Below are 21,435 nucleotides of genomic sequence, written 5' to 3'. Positions count from 1 at the left end.
GTGTGTGTGTGTTACAAGAATGTGTGACATATGTATCTTTGCAATGCTTCCAGTCTTCTTACATCTAAGGGCAGTTTGTGCACAAGTAAAGATTATTTGATTTTTCAACACTTGACAACACACAGCTGAATGTGTGAGCAGTCTCTAATGAAAAACACTGTGTTTAAGGAAATGTGTGGCGATACGACCTTTCTGACTTGAGCTGTGATTGCTCATTCATGCCTCAGTTGATTCTGTATGCATGTGTGAATCTGTATAAGATGTGAGCTTAAAGTAACAGGCAAGTAACCTTATTCCACCTTGCATGTCAAGTGCTAAGAAAGAAACAAAGGGCTGATTCACATGTTCATATTCATCACCTGATATCTTGCACCATCACTTGATTATTTGTTACTTGATGACACTGACCAACTCTGAACATTCCATTCCCTAAAATGTTCCCACTGGCAGTATATATATCATATGGAGAACTCCAAACATCACAAGGAAGCCTAACTGCTTAAGGTGTGAACTCCTCCACAGAAATCATTATATCTGAGGTGATATGGAGGGTCTATCTGTAGGATGTGAACTATGAAGACTGTTTCAAACATGCCAATTGTAGCTTGTAGCTGAAGCCACTTTTCAGTGAATATGCACATTTGAATCTGCTCTTGAATGTGCTTAAATGTTGGCAATACAGAACCAAAAAGAAAGTATTCAATCAGAAAACTGTGTGTCCATTTTAGAAGGCATTAGTAAAATTACACACTATATACAAATACTTCTTCACAATTCAAAGTTCAAAATGCAACAGAAAAACCTAATGATTAGAAAATGGACACTGGGTTACTCTTGATATTTTAACCATTTCATTTTTTAAAACAGTAAATCCAAGTCTTCTACATGCTCTTTACATCAGGGTATGTCTGTTCCCATGCCTGATGGCTGAACGAAACAATGGGAAATAGAAGTCCTTAAAAGGGAAAGAAAAAATAGCAGAGAAAGCAGAACACAATGAATCCTATAACCCAGTTGATGGAATAAATGTAGATTATCACCATGTCCATGTCAAATCGCAATCCTCTGCTATCATCCTCAAAGTCCATATAGTCCATCCTGTGAGCAGCATGTGGGAAATGCCTTCGGGTAAAGGAATCTGTGTTTTGAAAACCTGCAGGACCAGAAAAAAAAGGACAAGTTATAATTCTGTCAAAAATACAGCTAGTATAAATTCCTTTTCTTAGATACACAGAGAAAAGACAGGGGGAAACCATATGCTAATATAATAGTCCAGCTACATTTGAGCCCATCTCTCCTTCATATGCCATCTTGCAGCAGTCATTCCACCTGGCTGTAGAAGAGGGAATGACATGAATCAGGAAACACTTCGCGGGCTCTGCTGAGAGGTCAGTTCCAGTTTGCCCTTCTTCTCTCTCCAAATGCTTCCATTCAAGCTGCTTAGTACACAAACTTTAAGCACTTGTGCTAGATTTTGCTTATTTTCCTTTTTCCTCCCTATCTTTCTTTCCTTCTGTGTTATGCCTTTTATTTTATTTATTTGCAATATTTATATACCACTCAATAATGTCCTCTGGGGAGTTAAAAACCATAAAACAAACAAGAATCCCTAAAAATTAAATAGAATAAAACAAGACGCCCTATATCTCCCTCGCACACCATTCTCAAGCCTTCTGAGGATCCTATAATGATATCAACAAGCAGTTTGTATAACTGAGATGCTAACCCTTTCAATTGCCCCAAGGAGTGTAAACAAACGAGGTTTCGGAGCAAATTCCTTTCACTTTGGACAGTACAGAGCTCGTGAAAGATCTAATTTGGGTTATCTGGAACCAACTATGCTTTACGTTACCTAATTTCTCATGCAGCATTGTCTCCAATATGGGGTGGCCCTTTCAGATAGGCTCTTTACATGATACAACTCCTTGCAACTTCCAGCCTTTGTAATGGATGTACTTACCCTTATGCCAAAATTGCTTTAAAAATGTGACCTAAAAAAAATGTGACTGCGTGTCAAACTATTGCAGATCTTTATAAAGTTAGAGCATCTGTGCTTATGAGGCTATTGTGCATAGTTTGAAAAGAAAAGCCATGAGATATCAAAAACCACCTCCTAGTGACCAGTCTCTCAAAGGCTAATAATAAATCACTCTCGATTATTATTATTTTTTAAAAATCTGACATGGTTTTGCTCTATGATATGTGATAAAAGGAGAATATGGAACAAAACTTTTGTCACTACAGCCAACTTCCGTTTGTATCCCAAAATAAGACCCTTTCCCAAGAAACACAAGTAAAATATTCACCCCAATACAAAACCAACCCATTCTCCCAGCATTTAATTAAATGAAATGGATTGGGAATAATATTTTATCAATTTTTTAATTGATAGTGCAGTCTTATTCTCAAATAATGAGATAAAAATGTATAAGGGAAAGATGGCTCAATGCCAAACCTCATGCCAGAATAACATGCACACAATAGCAGAAATTACATTCTGTATTATCAGATCAGCTTCTTCCCCAATAATTTTAATCTAATAAAGTTTAATTTTTTAAGGTTTTTAATACAGTAATAACAGAAGTATCTTAGATTATCCCCCATAAAAGCTTTTAGAGTATATTTTCAATGGCTCTGGGGTATTAACATATCCTAAACATCACTACAAAATGTGCACCTAGGTTTTATTTCCTCATTTTATGTCACAGCTTGTAAGGAATGAATCTGGAAGTGACAAGTGCTGCCATTGGTGTGAAACTATTTGATTTCCATATATAAATCTTCTATATGTAGTCCACTCTCCAGAGGACTTTAATCAAATTGGCTACGTTTGATTATATTTTATTTATCTCCGTTCATATGGCAAATATAACACAAAATTTGCCAGGCGGCTATTTTTGCCTCAACAACTTTGAATCATCTTGTAATCATGAATCAAAACACAATCATGCAAACGTTTAGTGACATTAGTTGAACTTGTGACGTTAAGTTGCACCAGTTGAGAAGATTCAGATGAATAGATGTAATCCTTGATTTGTATCTCTGTGTGATTTACTTTAAGCAAACCTGCCTTATATTTACCCTGGATTAGACTTTATAATGTAATCATTTTTCATTCAAAAATAGAAATTTTATTACTGTAATTGTTCTTGCTGGTGAACTCCACAGTCATACATCTCATACTGCATTAGCTAAATGTCTGACCCAATTTTCCCCGCCAGAACTGTATGGGAAGCCCCCTTGACTTCGAAGAGTAAATGAAAAGCAATCATAAATCCAAAGCGTAAGTTACATGCTAGTATTAAACACCCTTCCATCTAAGGCTCTTGCAGATTCATTACTGCATGCACCAAAAGCATAAAAACGGTAAGTTTAGGCTCCTGCCTGAACTTCCTGTCACATAAATAGGAAATTCATTCTACTATATCTTAATTAATTCAGTTTTAATAGTCCACACCGAATTAAAAAAGGGGGAAGCTGGGTCTTCTCAGTACACGTGGCTATGGATGAATAGGGTGTTCTTTAGTCACCAGTTGTGTTTCTCATTTTGCTTTCCATAAAGTCTTTAAAATATTTTCTTTGCTTTTAAGAATTATTTTCCATATGCCTTTGGGAAGAAGGAAGGATCACCCCACTCCCAGCCTGGTCTCCGGCCCAAACTCAAGCAGCACCATAAGCATGTGTTACTAAGAACTGCAACTCAAGAGGCAGACCATCTCCCTTGCATGCAGGAGGCCCCAGGTCCAGTCCTTGGTGGCATCTCTGGGTAGGGTGGGAAAAGGTCCTTCCTGAAACACTGGAGAGCTGCTGCTCACCAGGATAGACAATACTGAGCTAGATGGACCAATGGGCTCATCATTTTTCCTTACCCAATTGGAATGAAGGGTAGTTCACCCCATTAGCCTCTGCTAACCTGCAAAACCGAATGTTGTTACCATTACTGAAGGATGTCAACATTTTTCACTCATTTTCAGCAAACAGAAAGGCACTAGGTATAAGAAAAGCATAATCTTGGTCTGCCAGACGTCTAGTAGAGATTTAGTGGCAAGGGTAAAGGGTAATTTTGGAAGTCTTTTGCCTGTTTTGCAGTGATGTTAGGAAGCTTTAGCTCTTGCATACTGTATTTAGTAATATGATGCAAATGTCTGCTTGATATCCAGCTCCTTAGAACATGTTTCACGCCATTTAATTTTTTTCCTGATAATTTGAGACACACACTTAAATAGGAATACTTCTATCTAGAAAAATTCTGTTAACAAGCAAAAAAGGGCTGTTTTAATCAAATGTCTTCTTTCAAATACCTTCCTTGTAGTTCTCCCTTCAACTAGTTTCTCAGTGTCTTTAAAATTTATTCCATGTAGATTTCAATGATGGGGCCCTGTGATGTTTCAGGGACAATGTGGTCTGTGTTACATTTATGCGGCTAGTAAGGCAAACTGTGGGGATGGATGCTTTTATGAAGCAAGTCTGAAGAGAGGTAGAGGATGCCCATCAGGAAACTGTTCTGTATGACAGCCACAGAACCAATGAAATTATATATATATATATATATATATATATATATATATATGGGACTAATTGTTTAAAAACGCTCCCAGAGGTTTTTGCATCAGTTGTTTAAGAAACATAAAATAAATCTATAATGATTTCAGGCTAAAATCTACTGCTCTCAGAACAAAGAAAGCAAAAGTGAACTGTGTTAATTGAATAAGAGACAGTCAGTCTTTGCTCCAAGAAGCGAACTGTCTGTGATTCGATTAACAGTATGCTCTCATCTTCCTTCTTTCAGCTGTTTTCTTTACCTTGCATTGATTTTTGTGGCATTTTAGAAAGTAACCACTCTCTCCTACCCTCAAGAAAAACAACAGGCAAAAGTCCATTAGAGACATTATGTGTGATGGTGCAAAAAACAACAACAACCCATCATTTTTGTTTTATTATGAACAGAAGAATGTCAATGAGCAAAGTGATGGAAAACATACAGGCGGTGTTTGTTTGTTTTTAATCTAAGTAGCTAACCAAAGAGTAGCAGGTAAATCAAACAGAAGCTAACATTTTGGCACATTCTAAGCTGAGAGCAGTACCTGCATTTCTCACAACTCAGGAGATTTTAGCCAAGTGAGTTTTATCCTTGTATGATTGTGCAGCACATTTTATATATAGATGTGAGCACTGTGTGATGCTGAAAAAATCATGTGGAAAACAGTCACTCAAGTTTCCTTTTCGGCCTCACAGCAGGTGGCTAGCAACAGCTGTTAATGAAGATAACAAATATGGGTGAAGGTTTCTGGATTTGGAGGGAAAATGCATGAAAATTTTCTTCAAGTTAAAACTTGATTGTTAACCCCCAAACGACTGCTTGGAATGCAATTTAATTCAAAAAATAAACCATGCAGGTATGAAACACAATAAAGGCATTAAGGAACATAGGAAGGAGAGAGATAGTGGGCTAGATGGACAAATAGTTCTCTGACAGACCGTGGCCAGGATGGCTGCTTTAAGGTCATTTACAGAATGTCCTGGAATGCTGAAATGTTCCCAACTGGCTTTTGAACCTTGCCATTTCTGATTAACGTCAGATGATTTTGTCGGATCAGCCCAGCATCCTGCTCTCACAGTGGCCAACCAGAATACTGTGGGAAGCTTGTTAAAAGGACATGAGCACAACAACACCTGCAATTCCCAACAACCTCCAACCTCTAATGCCTCTAACTGTGGCAGTCAGTACAGTCCCCTTTTAAAGCCATCCAAGTTGGCAGTCTTCAATGCTTCTTGAGGAAGTGAGTGTCATAGTTTAACTATGTGCTGCATGAAGAACTACTTTTTTCTATCTGTCCTGAATCTTCTAACATTCAGGCTCTACAAAATTTACTTTTTCCAAAATCAGTGGCTTCATATGAAGTGAGACTTTGGAACCTTTGTACATGGCTGGATAGAGATGATTAAGTGTCTCTCTCTGTGTGGGGATTACTATTACTACTACTACTACTACTAAAATTTCTATACCACCCTTCATCTGAGGATCACAGGGCGCTTAACATAAAAATACATAACATAGTAAAAAACAAAATAATACCCCACCACAGTTTAAAAGACCCTAGATTGTTTAATTGCCCAAGGCCTTGGAGAAGAGGAATGTTTTTGCCTGTAATGAAGGTGTCAGGCGAGCCTCCCTGGGGGAGAGCATTCCACAAACAGGGAGCTACCACAGAAAAGGCCTGTTCTCGTGTTGCCACCCTTTGGATCTCTCATGGAAGAGGCAAGTGAAGAAGGGCCTCCGATGATGATCGCAGGGTCCTGGTTGGTTCATATGAGGAGAGGCAGTCCTTGAGGTATTGTGGCTTGGGAAACGTTTTTAAATGATGTAAAAGTCTCTGAATTTCCTCCATTGTCTCTGTGCTACTTCCTCAACCAAATTGACAGTTTTATTGTGCACATTAAGCAGAAATAAATTGCTAGATACAGGTGTCCTACATGCAGGTTTTCAGTAAGAACTGATTAATATAACTACTTTCTGTGATTTGTGCATGAAGACTTGAAGATGGTTTATATAATACAAGGAAAGTTCCCAATATTAACCTGGAAATCAGAGGGCAATGAATATTCTTCACACCCAGGCATGTTACTGTTACTGAGAGTTTAAGCAACTAACATAAAGATGTTAGGAATATCACATTGTGGCTTGTTGCTATTTTAAATCTGTTATTTAAGTATCGAGCACATCTTGTGCTGAAATTAAACAAAATAGTTGGCTGTTTCACAGATGCGTTGACACTTTTTATCATATCATTTCAAAATAGTTTAAAGATAATTACAGAAATATTTATAGAGGGATTTGTTCTCCTGGCAATTCAACACCAATCAATTCACTTTTATGTTAAAACTGAGAGCTGAGTCTTGCATGGGCATGCACCCGTGCACAGACACTCGCTATCACTTGGCCAATAACATTAAATACATTTAGGGTTAACAGGTGTTTAGAACCAGCTTCTACATAAATCAGAAAGCCTGTAGAAACTGGTCTCAAAAGATAATTGTGCAATTGATCACACAAACTAACATGCACATCAACCACTGGTGTATGAGCTGCCTGTTTAATATAGTTTACCTTCACTTGAGAATAATTCTGAAACCTGTTCAGAACCCAATTAACATTTCCCAAACCTTTCTGTAAACATAGTTACTGGCATTTTTTGATACCAATACTTAGTGGCAGTTCGTTCACCCCTCCCCTCAAAGGGCCGTTACAAACCATTAGTTTAGCAATACTGTATGTAGAACTTAAATCTGAAGTGTATGCTCCCTCGAACTGAATTATTCACATCTGACACTGTGTGAACATTTCTCTCAGTTCATTTTGCTGAATTTCATTTACAGATTCTGGTTCGGCTGGGCTCTTCTGGACTTTAGCCACTGCAAAGCTGATTTGTTGGGTCAAACCAGCTTGTGTGATATTAGTCACTTGAACCATGGAGCTCTGAATCTTTGCAAAAGGAGAAACTGCCCCACTGCCACTATTCTCTGCTGGTGAAGGAGTCATATGAAACCTGACCCAGCTTCCAGTACACTGGATGAGGAGCCTGGACTGTTATGAGACTTAGCATTGGTGTTTTCTACTGCTAAGAATTGGGATCCTGACTCTGAAAATGGTACGTTCAATTTAGATGGTCTAGAAGGAACCTCAACAGCTGTTCCCAAACAAGATTCAGTTTTCTTTGAAGCATTATTGCTAACACAATCCACCTCTTGCTGGGCTTCTTGAGAATTCATCTCCATTTCCGAAACACTTGTCATCTTAGTTTGAGTGTCCTGCATAAATCTGTTGCAGTAGACATCAATCAGCTTAGTGAACTCTATTACGGCATTGTCTGTGGCAGCAGTTTCTTGGGGTCCTTTGCCTTCCAATTCAGACTTGTTAGTTTGGTCTTCATAGTGTGTCACGTGAATTTCTGAAGGAACAGGAATGCTAACATTGATGTCAGTGCTGCGTATAGACTGGGACCAATTGCCTAGCTGAGGAGCAGAGGCGATGATACCACAACTGGGCAGAACATAATCTATCTGTCCCACGTTCTCCAAGGAGTCCATGAACTGCTGGTCATCATCAGCTTTGGAATCTGTAAGGTACTCATCAGAATGAATCAGTATCTGAGGAGATCTCAATTCAGATTCTGCATTGGCTTTAGGATCTGTCATGGGATTTGTGATGGGTCCAGGGATAACCCGAGCAACACGGTCCAGATCCAGTCCCGAATCCAAGGGTTCCACGAGGAGTTAGTCCGACAGGGCCAAGGCAGGACACGAGGCAGGAAACCAGGCAAGGTCAGGCACAGGGTCTCAGGCAGGTTCTATCAAACAGCAACGTTGCTCCTGCAACCTGGGGCAGGGTCCGACAGCCTTTTATCTTTGTCGGGGTAATGGCCGGTCCTGATCGCCCGGTGACTCACCTCCCTGTCTCACCCAAAGGTGAGCACTCCTCCTGCAAGTACTCAGGTCTCTCCTTCTCTCAGACCTTAGTCTCTGCAGCTCAGGAGATGTCAGTGGGTTACTGGACCCAGAGGCCGCCTCAGCCTCTCCTGACCCAGCTGGTAGTGGAGCAGCTGTAAGTGATTGCCCAGCTGAAGGCAATGAGGTACTAGCCGCAACTGGAGCCAGGGCAGGCTCAGGCCCCTGACTCGGCCCACCTGGTGCTTGTTTTCAAGGGAACCTGTGCAGACTGGGGATCTTCAGAATCAGGCCCCAGACTAGGTTCAGATGCCGCCTGAGGCAAAGGATCCGGTGTGGACTGAGACTCCTCCGGTTCCGAGTCCGAGTCCCAGGCCATCACAGGATTCTCCATGGTTTCAAGACTATTGTCAGATTTCCAAAGATTCACTTTCAAGTTGGGCTTTAAGAAGTTGACCTTCAATTCAGGCTTTGTAAAGTTCCCCAACTATCTAAGGTTGCTCATGTTTACATTGGATTTGGTTTGCTTCACTTTCTGATTAAGAGATGAGAACTTTCTCATTAAGTAGTATTTTCATTGGGCTAGGGACCCTCTATTTTGGGATCTAATACCAATGACGTCCTCATGGGGTTTACTGCTTTTCCTCTCCAGTTTCTTCTCAATAATGGCTACAACTAACCCCATGGCTTATTTTGTGATTTGCAGCATCTCTGCAATGCACTGAAGAGTATCTTTTCCATCCTCTTCAGGGTTGTGCATCACCGCTCTAAGGGTATGGAAATATCCACTTGTGTCTTTGTATTTATAATGGAGCTTCATGCACAAGAACTTGGGCTCTGAAAGAGAGTTGGTTCAGGATCTAGTTCTATTCTCTCCAAATCTTCAAGGCTCAGCCTTTGGTATGGATTTACTTTATCTACTTCTTCATCATCATAGGCTACATAGTATGCTGAGTTAGAAAGCAAAAGGACATCCACATCTTCATGAGTAGCATCTACCAGGCTTGGGTCACAGCCAGTAAGTACCCAACCCATTTGGGGCACAGTACTCAAGATATGCTGGCCTAGGGGCAACAGGATTTGGCAGAAGCCCCTTTACCCCAGAGGAATAGCAGGAACACTGGCAGAGCAAGTCACTGGTGGAACCATTGTGCCAGCTGAAATAGGATGGGGTGGAAGAGATGTGGGAAGCACAGCAGAAAAGCACTTGTGCCACCATCGTACCCCATACTTGTGCCTGCCACAAAGAATTTGCATCTCAGTGACTTCAACTGGTGTAGTGGTTGTGGGGGACTGAAAAATACCTGCCCATGTAAAATTTATGTGAAGTGTTTTCACATGATGAAAACTGCAGGTAATGGACAATTTTACTTAAAATGCTACATATATGAAGTGAGCATGTAATTAATTATTTGAGCAATGCGGGTAGCTATCTTAATTACAGCAGGTCTTAAGGCTAATTGTTGATTGAGTGATTCAGAACAATGTTGTAGAATAGAATGTTTTCACTTGTTACAGAATAAGCACTTATTAAAAATAACAGAATAGCCTTCTTCCCTAAGCTGTGGAACTCCTCACAGTGGTCCATATGGCAATTCACTATACAGCTTGTCCTGAATGCTGAAGATGCAAAGCTTTGATGCCTGAGATATCTATTTTCAGGACTCACCCTATATTTGTGATAATAAATTGTTTTAAATGTTGTATTGTCTGGGGCCTTAGGGCAAAGGGCAGGTAAATAATAATACAGTAATAAGGAAAATAAACGTAAAGCATTGTAAAACAACTACAAACGGTAAGATAGTAGTTTGTATGTTTTATCTCTAGTTTTAATACTCTTGCTTTTTGGATACAGTGTTTTCACTGATTCCATGGAACTTAAATCTATTATTTTTCTTCAATGAAAAACTGTCTTAACAGGAAGTGTTCACAAGCTCTCTGTAGCAACATGTACTCAGGATGTTCTGAAAGTGTGGAAAGGTGAGGAAAGAAACATAATGCATTATGTTTAAAACATGGCTCACAGAGCCTTTGGGAGGAGTGACCCAAAAGGCATTAGAGATTCTATAAATATTTTAGCAATCCTAAAAGATACAATACAGGGAGAGGAATTAGAAAAAAGAGCCAGCAAGTAGTTTGCCGGCATGAAAGCAGAACCAGGGATGTACTGAGAGTTTTACTCAGTAAAATTGATTGGGCACACTCATTTGGGTGGGTGTTTTTTTTGGACTCTCAGTGATTACTCTTTTATGTAACTCATAGCAATTCTCATAACAAAAACAGTCTTAAGATAGCACAGCTAGTCAATACCAATAATCAGATTTGAAACTGGATGCTAATTACCAACTGATGAGAAGCAGTGATTTTAATTCATGAGTATTTTTGGTTAAACATTAATTGATACTTAATATACTTATTAATGACTAGGTGGGCATTATTATAGAATCATAAGGCAGCAAGGAAACCGGAGGGCTGTTGTTAAGTTCCCTAATCTCTGTCAATATAGCTGTACCTAAAGCATCCCTGTCAGGTGCCTGTTCAACCTTTCTCATAATTCCTACAAGGATGGAAATGTACAACCTCCTGAAGAAGTTCACTGAAATACTAAAACTGCTCTTAAATTTTGGTATTTTAAATAACAGAATTACAAAGCTTGAAGTGGTTTAATGAACCATCAATTTCAAGCCTGTGACAGAAGTAGAGGTCATGCCCAAGCCCGCCTTTGTCATCTTATCTTCACTCTTGAATATACATCTGTAAATAATGTTAAAGGGCATCTAGACATTCCTTCTCTTTATGATTATTCTTTCTAAAATCCCAACAGCATTTCTGCAGATTCCTTCCTTTATCTGACATTTAGCTAGATCAACTCTTTGAAGTTGCTTCCATCAGATCTGTCATTTCATATTGCATGACTACTCTTTTCAAAGTGACATTGGGCAAACAAGGATACCAGCAACAATGTGTGTCCTGTGCTGTGTTTATGACAGTTATGTAACAACAAAAAATACATGCTCAGCACAAGCCTAGTAGGACAATGGTACTTGTCAGGGGACTGACATCGGAGCGAGAGGCGAAGGGGAGGCTCCTAGATGATGCTGGCGAAGGACCCAGCAGCAGGGGGAGAACCAGCTCAGTAGAGGGGGAAGCAAATCAGTGCAACACCAGGGATAAAGGGGGGCAGATGGGGGAATCAGAGAGAGGGCTCCAGGACTCTTCACTGGACCTCAGTGAGGAGGGCACAGGTCCTCCGCTACCCACGCCCTCCCTGCGCAGAAGACTCCCGCGCAGTGAGAGGAGGAGGAGACTGGGTGTCAAACAACTTTTATGTTGGAAGAGGTTCAAGAAACGCCCACTGACGGATTCTGCCAGCGACTGAGGCAGCCACGATGAGAAAGGGCTGTGCAGTCAGAAGGGTTTAACAAGGCAAATTAGCCTAGAGAGGCACCAGTTTACGCACGAGTAACTCATACTCATTACAGCACTCAATGAAAGAAGAGAAAAGCATAGTCTTTGCTGGTTGTAAATTTTGCCTGGGAGCAGAACCATAAATGCTCCATAGGCCACAGAACATTTTTTGTTGCTTTCAGTGAAAAAGGACTGACCTTGACTGACCCAGTTTTACAGTACTACACTGGAAGATGCTTTTGGGTCAACTGTTTATCAATTCTGGATATAGTACCCTCAGAGTTAACCTTCCAATCTTGTTCAAAGGCTTGCCAGTAAAGAATAATGTTTCAAATAAAACCAAGTCAGTGCAGGGCTCTGCTCCCTAGAATAAGTGATAAAGTCATGTCATGGCAGTGCCTATTCTGAACCATGATAGAGGGTCTCTTATTCTTTTTCTGCCTACTTCTTAGCATTCGTGAAACAGAAAGGACCTCAGCTTAAGCCAACTCCAAGCCCCATGAGGCATCAATGCATATTAGAGGGCAATGGCTGTTGCTGAATCAAAGATCATAGTTATACTATTATAAGATTGTACATGTCATTGCACAGGGCAATAGTATTATTTATTTATTTAGAAGCATTTATAATCTGCTTAAGATTTTGAAAACCTGTAAGCGGAAGTTAGTAGGAAGCTGAATGAAAAAGAAAGCAAATTTCAGGTGGTTCACACCTGTATTTCCTGGGGAAACTGACAGTAAAGTAAGTTTACAGGAAAATGTCACATACCTAGATTTCAAATGTGAAACACAGCAATAATATTGTACAACATGGTGTATAGACTACCCCAAATACCAGTTAGACCCACCAATCTGAACAGTGGTATTATCCTATACTCTTTCAATACAGGGCCCTAGTAGTGTCCTGTTATGAACTCTGGCGCATGTAATGTAATGAATCTGTAGACCTTGGGCTGCAAAATTTACAGGTAGCGGCCAAGAAATGGCATCAAATCCATTCACATGAATGCTACAGGCTGCATGTGACACATGAAAAGGCAAAATATTTAGCAATCTTTCTTACCTTCAATAACTCTGAATGCCTTCCTGCAACTAGGGAGAGGCCATTTTGCTAAACCGGATTCTTGAAAGTTTTCCTTTAATTTTGAATATTCAATAGGAAAGTGAGCCTTTGTTGAATTGTTCAGTTCTGCAGTGTGGGGGAAGGAAAAAAACACGTCACAAATCTTAACCACTTCATCATGTAAATTTTGTAATTGCCAAATATTTTATTTACTTTTCTCACATATTACACACACACACACACAGAGTCTCCATGCAGCACATAAAGGAATTTTAAAATCCAAAAAAATTTAAACATTCAATACAAAACACATATAAGAAAACCTGGCAAGCATGATCTAAAAATTGGTCGAGTTCCTGCAGAATTTTTTTTCCTCTCCAAATATAGCACTTGTAAGCATTGTATACTTTAAAATACAGGCTACAGTTGCATGACCTGGGTTGCAATCCTATCCATTCTTACCAGGGAGTAAGTTCCACTGAACAAGGACGCTTAGGATCTGGCCACAGCAGATTCTAGATAGGTTGCATGTAAGCATTTGGGGATGTCTAGCTATATACACTGTGGTTCAAGGCTACATGTCAGTGTACTTGCAGCACTAAAGTGACCTCTCTGGAGCATAAGCCTGGGCAGTGTGTATGGAGGTCCTGGGTTGCTCAGACGACAAGACTCACTGGACTCACTGATGGGGTCCAAAGGAAAGCAGAGCAATACTTTTAGCTTATTTATTTATGATGTGATATCTTCTTGAATACTTATATAGCATTCCTAGCTATATAAAGGGCTGCAGTCTAGGAAGTAAACATACGGATATTAAGTATAGATTTTAAAGCAGAAGGGTCTCAATCATAGCTAAGGAAGCTGAGCACATGCAATTAAAGAGCTCTCTGAAACTTTATATAGCAGCGCCCTAAAGTAGATTATTAGCTGATGAAGTTTCTAGGTAGTCAGCTTGCAGTACTTAAGTGGCAGGAAATTGGTAGAGATTAGCCCTTGCCTTATTCTTTTATGATTTTATGATGGTTTAGTGTTTCCATTATTCTTAAATTATTGTTTGTGTTTTATAATGTTTTTATATTTTGCTGGATATCATTCTGTGATCAGTTGTAGGATGAAGAATAGTATCAACATTTTCTAAATAAATATGCAGAGAAGATTGGGGGAAAGCATAGTCTAGCCTGGGCTCTAGTGCAGAGGAAAGCTGTCCAAAACCTCAATACATAAACACAGGATCACTAATGATTCTCATCACCTTTGCAATTAATAGCCTTCCTTCCTGACTCAATCAGGCAAGTTGTCTCTGCCACCATTTTGGCAGAAACCTAGCAAAAAAATTAATCTGGAATTTTGTGGGCCATTACTCATCCTCTTTAGAAAAGCGCCCAAGTGATTATCACTGGATGTGCTGTATAATGGACAGTACAATAAATAATGAGCTAGCTCTTCAATTTCCATTGAACCACAAATGCATCTTATCTGGTCCTGTGGGCATACCAAGTGCTCTTCCCCCGTTACTGCAGATTTCAAAGCTGAAAACTTAATAAGGAAAAAGCTCTCTGGGCTGCAGGGTATCTAAGCTCAACCAGATAATGTTTGTACCCACTCTTTAATTTCAAAAGTTGCATAGCTGGAGAAATCTTAGAAGAATGGATTACTGCTATTCTGGTTTCTATTGCTATAATTTTAATGTTGTAAGAGAGGAATGCTTTGAGCTATTCACAGGAACTTGGACTGAGATAGATCATATTGTGGAAAAAACTGAAACACCTGCTGTAATCGTTAATTTTTGTATAGCCCATGCTTCTGGGTTTATTGCATCAAACAGGGTTGGGGGTGGACCTAGCAACAGGTAAGACTATTAAGTGAATGCATCCTGGTATTTAGGGTTAATTCTATTTAAAACCATATATTTTTGTTCCTGCAACAAAAATTGTGTTCTGGAGTGCTGTTCTGGGTGCACCTGAAAGAAGAGAGTGCGAGAAACTTGTAACCACTAAGGCTCCGACTAGATAAGAATGTAATTGATTATGTGTTTCAAGCAGCATCCGCCCCCCTTATGTAGGGGCAGGGTGTTTGGCTATGGAGAAGTGAGTGCTACACACACAATCTCCCCGTGTGCTTTTCTCCCAATATTGGTGATTCTAAGCCCAGTTGAAGACAAATGTGTCTTGGAAGAACCTCCTGGCTTGGTGAGGGACAGTTTAACACCCCCTCCTGGCTTTCCACTTTCGCTACTAACATTTGTACCCATCCCTTTCTCTACATAACTGGAATAGATGTGGATTTAGACACATGGATCTGCTACCATCATGCCTAATGTATGAGTAGTTACCATTATACTAGATTTGGAGTACAGTGTCTAATTAGTCCTGAACATTCACTTTGAGGGAAGACAGCTAAATATTTATTGGTCGTTACTAGGAAAGAGGAAATATATCTTTGAAAGCTTTATACCTGATTGGAAAAAAACTTGGGCAATTGCCGTGCGGCACAGAGGACACAGAGTGCTGGTTGGATTATCTTTGGCGAGTGTGCGTAGGCAAGGTTCACAGAAGATGTGGTGGCAGGGATAGCACATGTAAGGATTAAAATAAACATCCAGGCACACTGCACAGAGGTAGCTTTCCTTATCTTGCCAGTGTTCGTGCTCCTCTTCTGTATTCATAGCCTGGGGTAAGAGGGAGAAACAAAGCAGTGCTTTAAAATTATTTCACTCAGTCAAATAAGATACACAATAAAGGCATCATGCTCCAAGTACAATGTGTATTCCCCCACCCCTACTAATATTTTCTAACGTAATCCCAAAGTAAAACCAATGTACCTGAAGTAATGTGAACGCTTCTAGGTGGAACTAGAACAAAAAGAAACATGCTTTGCTGCAACAGCTGATAAATTACACAAATCACCTCCCCCTATGTACGGCAAGCTTTCCTATTACTTGTGATGTGCACATTTTATGAACTATTACAACAGTCTGTAAAAGAACGGCAACACTGGGGCTAGGGGTAGGTGTATTAAAAGTAGGTGAGTGCTTAGCATGGCTATAACAAATTATCTTCTTCTCTTATGAGAAAGTGAATGCTTACATCATCTTCAGAATTCCACATGCTGTAGTCGAAAATAGTGAGCAATGCAAGCCTGCGCTCATACAAGCTAGCCCACCTAGCACTTAATGGGTTTCAAGGGGAGGCAGTAGAATCCCTCCCTCCAGAAGGTGTCCCATTCGGGGGGGCTATGGATTTGGGGGATCTAACACAATCTAGCTGGTCCTACCTCCCAGCTTCAGATCCCTCAGATCACCCCAGCCTTTCCCTTCCCTGAGCCCTAGTCAGGAGGATGGGTTCAGAACCAGCACATGTTCTGAGCCAGGGCCCTGCTCATGCTCCAGGAAGGGGTGGGAGAGCAAGGGCAACTAAAAAAATTGGTGCCTAGTTATTGCTGATGCAACCTTGTCTAGCTCATATACCTGTGATTTATAGTTGGATGGCTCCTGCGCTTTTGTAGAAACCTTGCTCCGTGACCAAAATCTTGCTGGTAAGAGAATCTAAGCAGTAGTGGAAATGGTATAGTCAAGCAATGTGTTGTTCAAGGCTACTTAGGAGATTTGTAGCTAAGCAATAGCTTTGAACTTGCCCATACCTGGTCCCAACTCTCTAGCACAATGACTAAGAAATCAAGAGCAAAGGATGGCAAAATGGAAAGAGCAAACTCAGCTTTCATTTTTAATCAGGGGTTTCTAGATCTCAAGGTTACAGAGACATATTAAATAGGTATGAATCAATCAATCAATCAATCAATCAATCAGTCAATCAATCGGTGTCAATTAAATAGGACATATTCATTAGGTCCAGACATTAGAGGTCAGAAATGGGTTTCGGCCAAGGTCTGTTTTGTGTGTGTTTGTGTGTGCATCTCACTCCTCTTTTTGCGATGGCATTCTTTTGCTGATGCCAAATTAAATTAGAATGATAAATCATTTCTGATTAGTTCCTCAGCTCAGATGACCTAAACTTGTCTACTTTATTTTGTCAATTGTGAATTTGGCATTGCATATGGTAGCATTTTTGTTTTTGGCATGCAGTAAACACGAAGTCCTGAATTATTATTATTAACTTATTTGAACAATGTATGTAAGTGATAATTGCTTCTTACCAAACATGCATATATAGATTCACGTCACTGCAAATATATATTCTCTTTTCAGCACCTTTTTGTTTAGGAAAACCTACCCAGACATGCAAAATTGACATGCATTTTAATCTGTAATTTAGCTTGTAATGTTTATTTTTAACTGGTGACTTACATTTTGAATTTTAAAAGCTTGCTTTTAACGTTAATTTCTTCATAAACTGCTCATAGGTTTTATTTACCATTAAGTGGTATATAAATTATGTTAAATGAAATGAATAAAAATACAATCATTGAGCCAAGTTGAGGAAAAATATATAGAATGGGACTGCTGCCCACATTTAATTTTTAAATACTGAAGTGTAATTCTATCAGCTTCTAGTTTGGGATTACTTTGACACCATCCACAATTCCAGGCTGCTCTCAATTCTTATAAACTAGTGAAAAGTTATTTTAATGGTGATTATCATCCCTCACTTGCCGCTGTCACGCAATTCTCCCCGTCTTCTTCACCCAAAGCTTCTACAGTTTTACCTGAGGCACTGATTTAGTGGCAAGAGGCATCCTGTGGTAGACAAGGTAGCAGGGATTAAGTAGCAAATTTAGAAAATAACAGCAAAAGGAAACAAGTAGTTCTATGTGATTAGTGTGAGATTAAAGCAGACCAGAAAAATAAAGCACTGAAATCATTTACCACCTAAAGATGTGGACCTTCCTCATAATTTGGCCTCTGAGGGTTCTGTGCTCAGGCTGATGTCTGATATTTAGCAAAGTTGCTTATGGTTTTACACTTTGGAGAAATTTATGGCTAAACTTCACATATAATGGTTAGCAAAACAAGTCAAAGCATCCATGTTTGTATTTAGTTAATAATTTACTTTCACTTCCTCTCTATTTGGCTTCTCACTAAAATGCAAAATAGAAGTAAAAAACATCAAGGAGAACAAAGTAGGTTAAGAGGGTCTTTGGAGCTAAGAATTACAAAGAGCCATGGCCTCCTCTCAGGCTTTTCTACTTCACCTTGGGAGAGATAAATTGCTCACAGAGAAAACTATAAAGAAGAGTATATTTTTCAGCACAACATTTACATTTAAAGTGAGTGTTGTCTACTTATGGCACCTAGAATAAATGATCCATAGACAATTGGAAGCATAAAAGGGTGGAATACTACGGCAGTATTCATTGCAAATGAGTAGTTACTGCAACTAAACCTATTATATACTCTGGCACAAAGTCATTATACTCACTGTCTCCCATTTTGTATAACTAAATAGTTTGATTCATTTACATTGGCACTTATTGGAATTGGTGAATTTTCCTCAAATAAGCAAAGGAATATCGTGTATATATACAGAGTATCTTTGTCATTGCAATAACATCTATGGCATGCAATTGTCTCCAGTAAAGCACATTTAAAGGAGATGGCTTTTCCCAAAGAATCCTAGGAACTGTAATTTCCTGCACACAGAGCTACATTGCCTGGCATTCTTAACAACCCACAGTTCTCATGATTATTTGGGGAATACCATATGCTTTAATGTGGGAAATACGGGTTCACATATGCATGTGTATAGACACAAAAGCAGTTACACAAGTGTTTATGGAAATCAGCGCCAGTACTGAATACGTGTCCTTGAAAACTACATTACTTGGGACATCTGCATTACTGGATGAAAAGTTCACAGTCTGAGTTGGAAACAAATTCTTGGGGAAATAGCATTTGATTGGTAATACAGTCAAGCACATTCAATTGTCTATGTGTCAGGGGGAAAGCTTTATAATCACTACTGCTAGACAAGTTTTGTGTGAAATGAGAAGGGAAAACTGGGGCAGGACTCAAACTTATGGGTGAGAGATCTGTGCAAGAAGCATCTGGGCCACTTTGAGCTTCCAGTTATAAAACTGGTTAAGTGACACAAGTTTCCAAAGGTGGGAACTGGTCTCAGAAGAAGGAGGGATGCTGGTTTTTGAAGGGAATAGTTCATATTAGACAACCTTGTTCTGAATCAAGAAATGGGTCATTACAACAAAGTAGTCCATTAATGTATACATAGATGCTCAGATTTACAGTGGGTTCTATGCATAGTGAGGAATGTGCTTGGTTGTAAAATCTACAGGCCAGGGGGCCGGTGTGAATTATGTGTTCATTTGTACTATAAACTTTACTGTGCTAAATCTAAATTTCTCAAAGTGAAAGCCCGATGTCCTTAAGAAGGCCTGAGCCACTGTGCAAAGATGAATTCAATTTGAACCCTTCCTCCCAATTACAGTACTCTGCATTCCATACTTCAGAACTGAAACTTGCATATTAGTGCTACAGTTGCATATAGCTATTCACTAATACTGTCTATTGAGTGAGATAATAGTGGCACAGCTGGGTTTTTTTGGTAGTTTTTATTGCTCCTTTTCATGCATGCACAATCTACGCACCCCACCCCGATATATTGTGAGTGTCTAGGTTTTATTTCCTCTTCTCCTTTAACAGCTTGATCTGAGCCCAAACTGAAAAATAGCTGCCTACACAGACCACCTCCTCTGCCTTTCACACAGATGGATTCTAATAGGTGTATCCTTGACTGAGTGAGACTTACTTTAACAATAATTGAGAACCCCTGTGCTAAATGTTCTAAAACCCATTTCTGAAAGCATTGTTATTGCCTTGAAGAGCCTTTGTTTGCAAGAGTCTGCTCTCATCAAAGCACTGAACTGCTGCAAGTCTCATTGCAAGGAATGGGAATGACACCAGCCACAGCAATTTGAAGATAGGCCTGTTTTAGTATTTAGCAAAATTTCTGGTGACATTCAGCAGCATCCACATTGTTAAATGCAGAATCACTTCAAGAGCTTTACTTTTATGCAGCTTTTTAAATACTAATCCCCCCAGATCACTCCATGTCCTAATTGGAATGTCATTTATTAGAATACACATCTAAAGTGGCAACTGATATTACTAGTAGCCAGATAAATGCTACTGGAAAGATTACATTTTTCAGTTTAAGAACCTTTGGGAATGCAGCTCTCAGTGAAGCCATTGGCAATCACCCAGGGAAGTAGCAATTTTTCCCATTACATGAAACAAATTAACGCAATAAATTCATGAAAATAGCTTCCCAAGATGCTCAGACATACACACATGCTCAAAATTCCCAAATGGTGGGCACTTTGTAGGCAGACAACAGGGTGCTGACAGTTGTTATTAGCAGACAATGTGCTACAAGGGGACAAAACTCACAACTGAGCAGCAAAACTCTACAATGCAGGTTTGAGCTAAATGTGAAAATCTATGGGGACTATGAGGGGCCAACAAACCTCTTTATGTTCCCTTTCCACCAAGGGAAGGAGAAAGAATAGGGATAGACTTCTTAGATTTCTCCAAGTTCCCTGAAGTTTGGGGATTAAAAAAAAAATTATTTTTTTTTGGAAGATAGAGAATGCCCTGAGATGCATATAGGTTTTCCACCCTTCATGCTTGCCTGAAGCTCTGGTTGCACTTCAGCATAGTTGTTAGCATGGAAAGATTCCCAGCATTAAAACTCCAACTTACCCTGCTCCCCATCATATTTCTAGGGTGCTTCCTAACGCTATGGTTTGGATGCTCACAGAGAGCAAGAAGGACCTCTGTGTCCAACACTACCAATCTCTTCTGTTCACTTTCACACATAGATACCTTGATGAAACCACCAGGCAGGTGAATGGGGGAAGAAGACAAGCCCCATTCCACCCATATTCCAGAAAGTTCTCCAGCTGTTAAGTTTTGCTGTCCTTGCTTACATTACAAAGCAGACCTACTTTGGTTTAAAAAATGGTTTGTCTCTGCCCAACCTCCCACCCCATGTTACATCTATAGAATCACAGGATTGGAAGGGATTTAAAAAAAACCCAATTTAATCTAACCCCAAACTCATCACATTATTATTTTTATTATAACCAAAAACCCCCAAAACCCTCCAACGAAAGAATCTCTTACAGAGGAATCTACATTCAGTTCTGCTAAAATACTTAGGAATTTAAGGAGATTTACTCAGATTGGAATCAGTGGCTATAAAATGGCTAACTTTTTTATTTTTTAAAAATTGCTGAATTAGCTTTGGGGCTAGAATATCTTAAGAACAGATGAAGGCAAAAGAGCCAAGCATTTCTATCTAGTTTACATGAAGCTTTTTGACACTCCTCTACTAATCAGTAATGAGTTAAATAAAATTTTAAATTATTTTAGTTGCTTTGTTGGTCGCATATCAAAACACAGTAACAGTAAAGGTAAAGGGACCCCTGACCGTTAGGTCCTGTCGCGAACGACTCTGGGGTTGTGGCGCTCATCTCGCTTTATTGGCCGAGGGAGCCGGCGTATAGCTTCCGGGTCATGTGGCCAGCATGACTAAACCACTTCTGGCA

The 21,435-nt window shown here is 39.6% G+C and overlaps 1 protein-coding gene and 1 pseudogene across 9 annotated transcripts in view; both read right to left on the bottom strand.

Moving 5' to 3' along the window:
• Positions 1–21,435, bottom strand: part of RNF180 (ring finger protein 180) — a 334,052-nt gene that overhangs the window by 39,520 nt on the left and 273,097 nt on the right. For 2 of the 8 annotated variants that reach the window (XM_080972743.1, XM_080972744.1), the window contains exons 5-9: positions 16,382–16,459; positions 15,737–15,766; positions 15,370–15,583; positions 12,916–13,041; positions 824–1,153 (exon numbers count right to left, since the gene is read on the bottom strand). In XM_080972743.1, coding sequence (XP_080828869.1) covers positions 957–1,153; positions 12,916–13,041; positions 15,370–15,583; positions 15,737–15,766; positions 16,382–16,459 — 645 coding nt within the window. In that variant the 3' untranslated portion in view covers positions 824–956. Of the gene's footprint in view, positions 1–823; positions 1,154–4,653; positions 5,253–10,284; positions 10,410–12,915; positions 13,042–15,369; positions 15,584–15,736; positions 15,767–16,381; positions 16,460–21,435 lie in introns of those variants that run through there. The other 6 variants (XM_080972750.1, XM_080972749.1, XM_080972748.1 and 3 more) reach the window with 6 other exon arrangements.
• LOC308457888 (phosphatidylinositide phosphatase SAC2 pseudogene) lies at positions 5,731–9,480 on the bottom strand (annotated as a pseudogene). Its single transcript has 2 exons — positions 8,685–9,480; positions 5,731–8,260 (listed from the first exon to the last, which is right to left on the bottom strand). The product of its transcript is annotated as a phosphatidylinositide phosphatase SAC2 pseudogene (transcript).

The sequence above is a fragment of the Podarcis pityusensis genome (genome assembly GCF_964106645.2).
Source record: "Podarcis pityusensis genome assembly, chromosome: 11".
NCBI classification, from domain to species: Eukaryota; Metazoa; Chordata; class Lepidosauria; order Squamata; family Lacertidae; genus Podarcis; species Podarcis pityusensis.
This window is presented reverse-complemented; position numbering and strand designations above follow the sequence as displayed.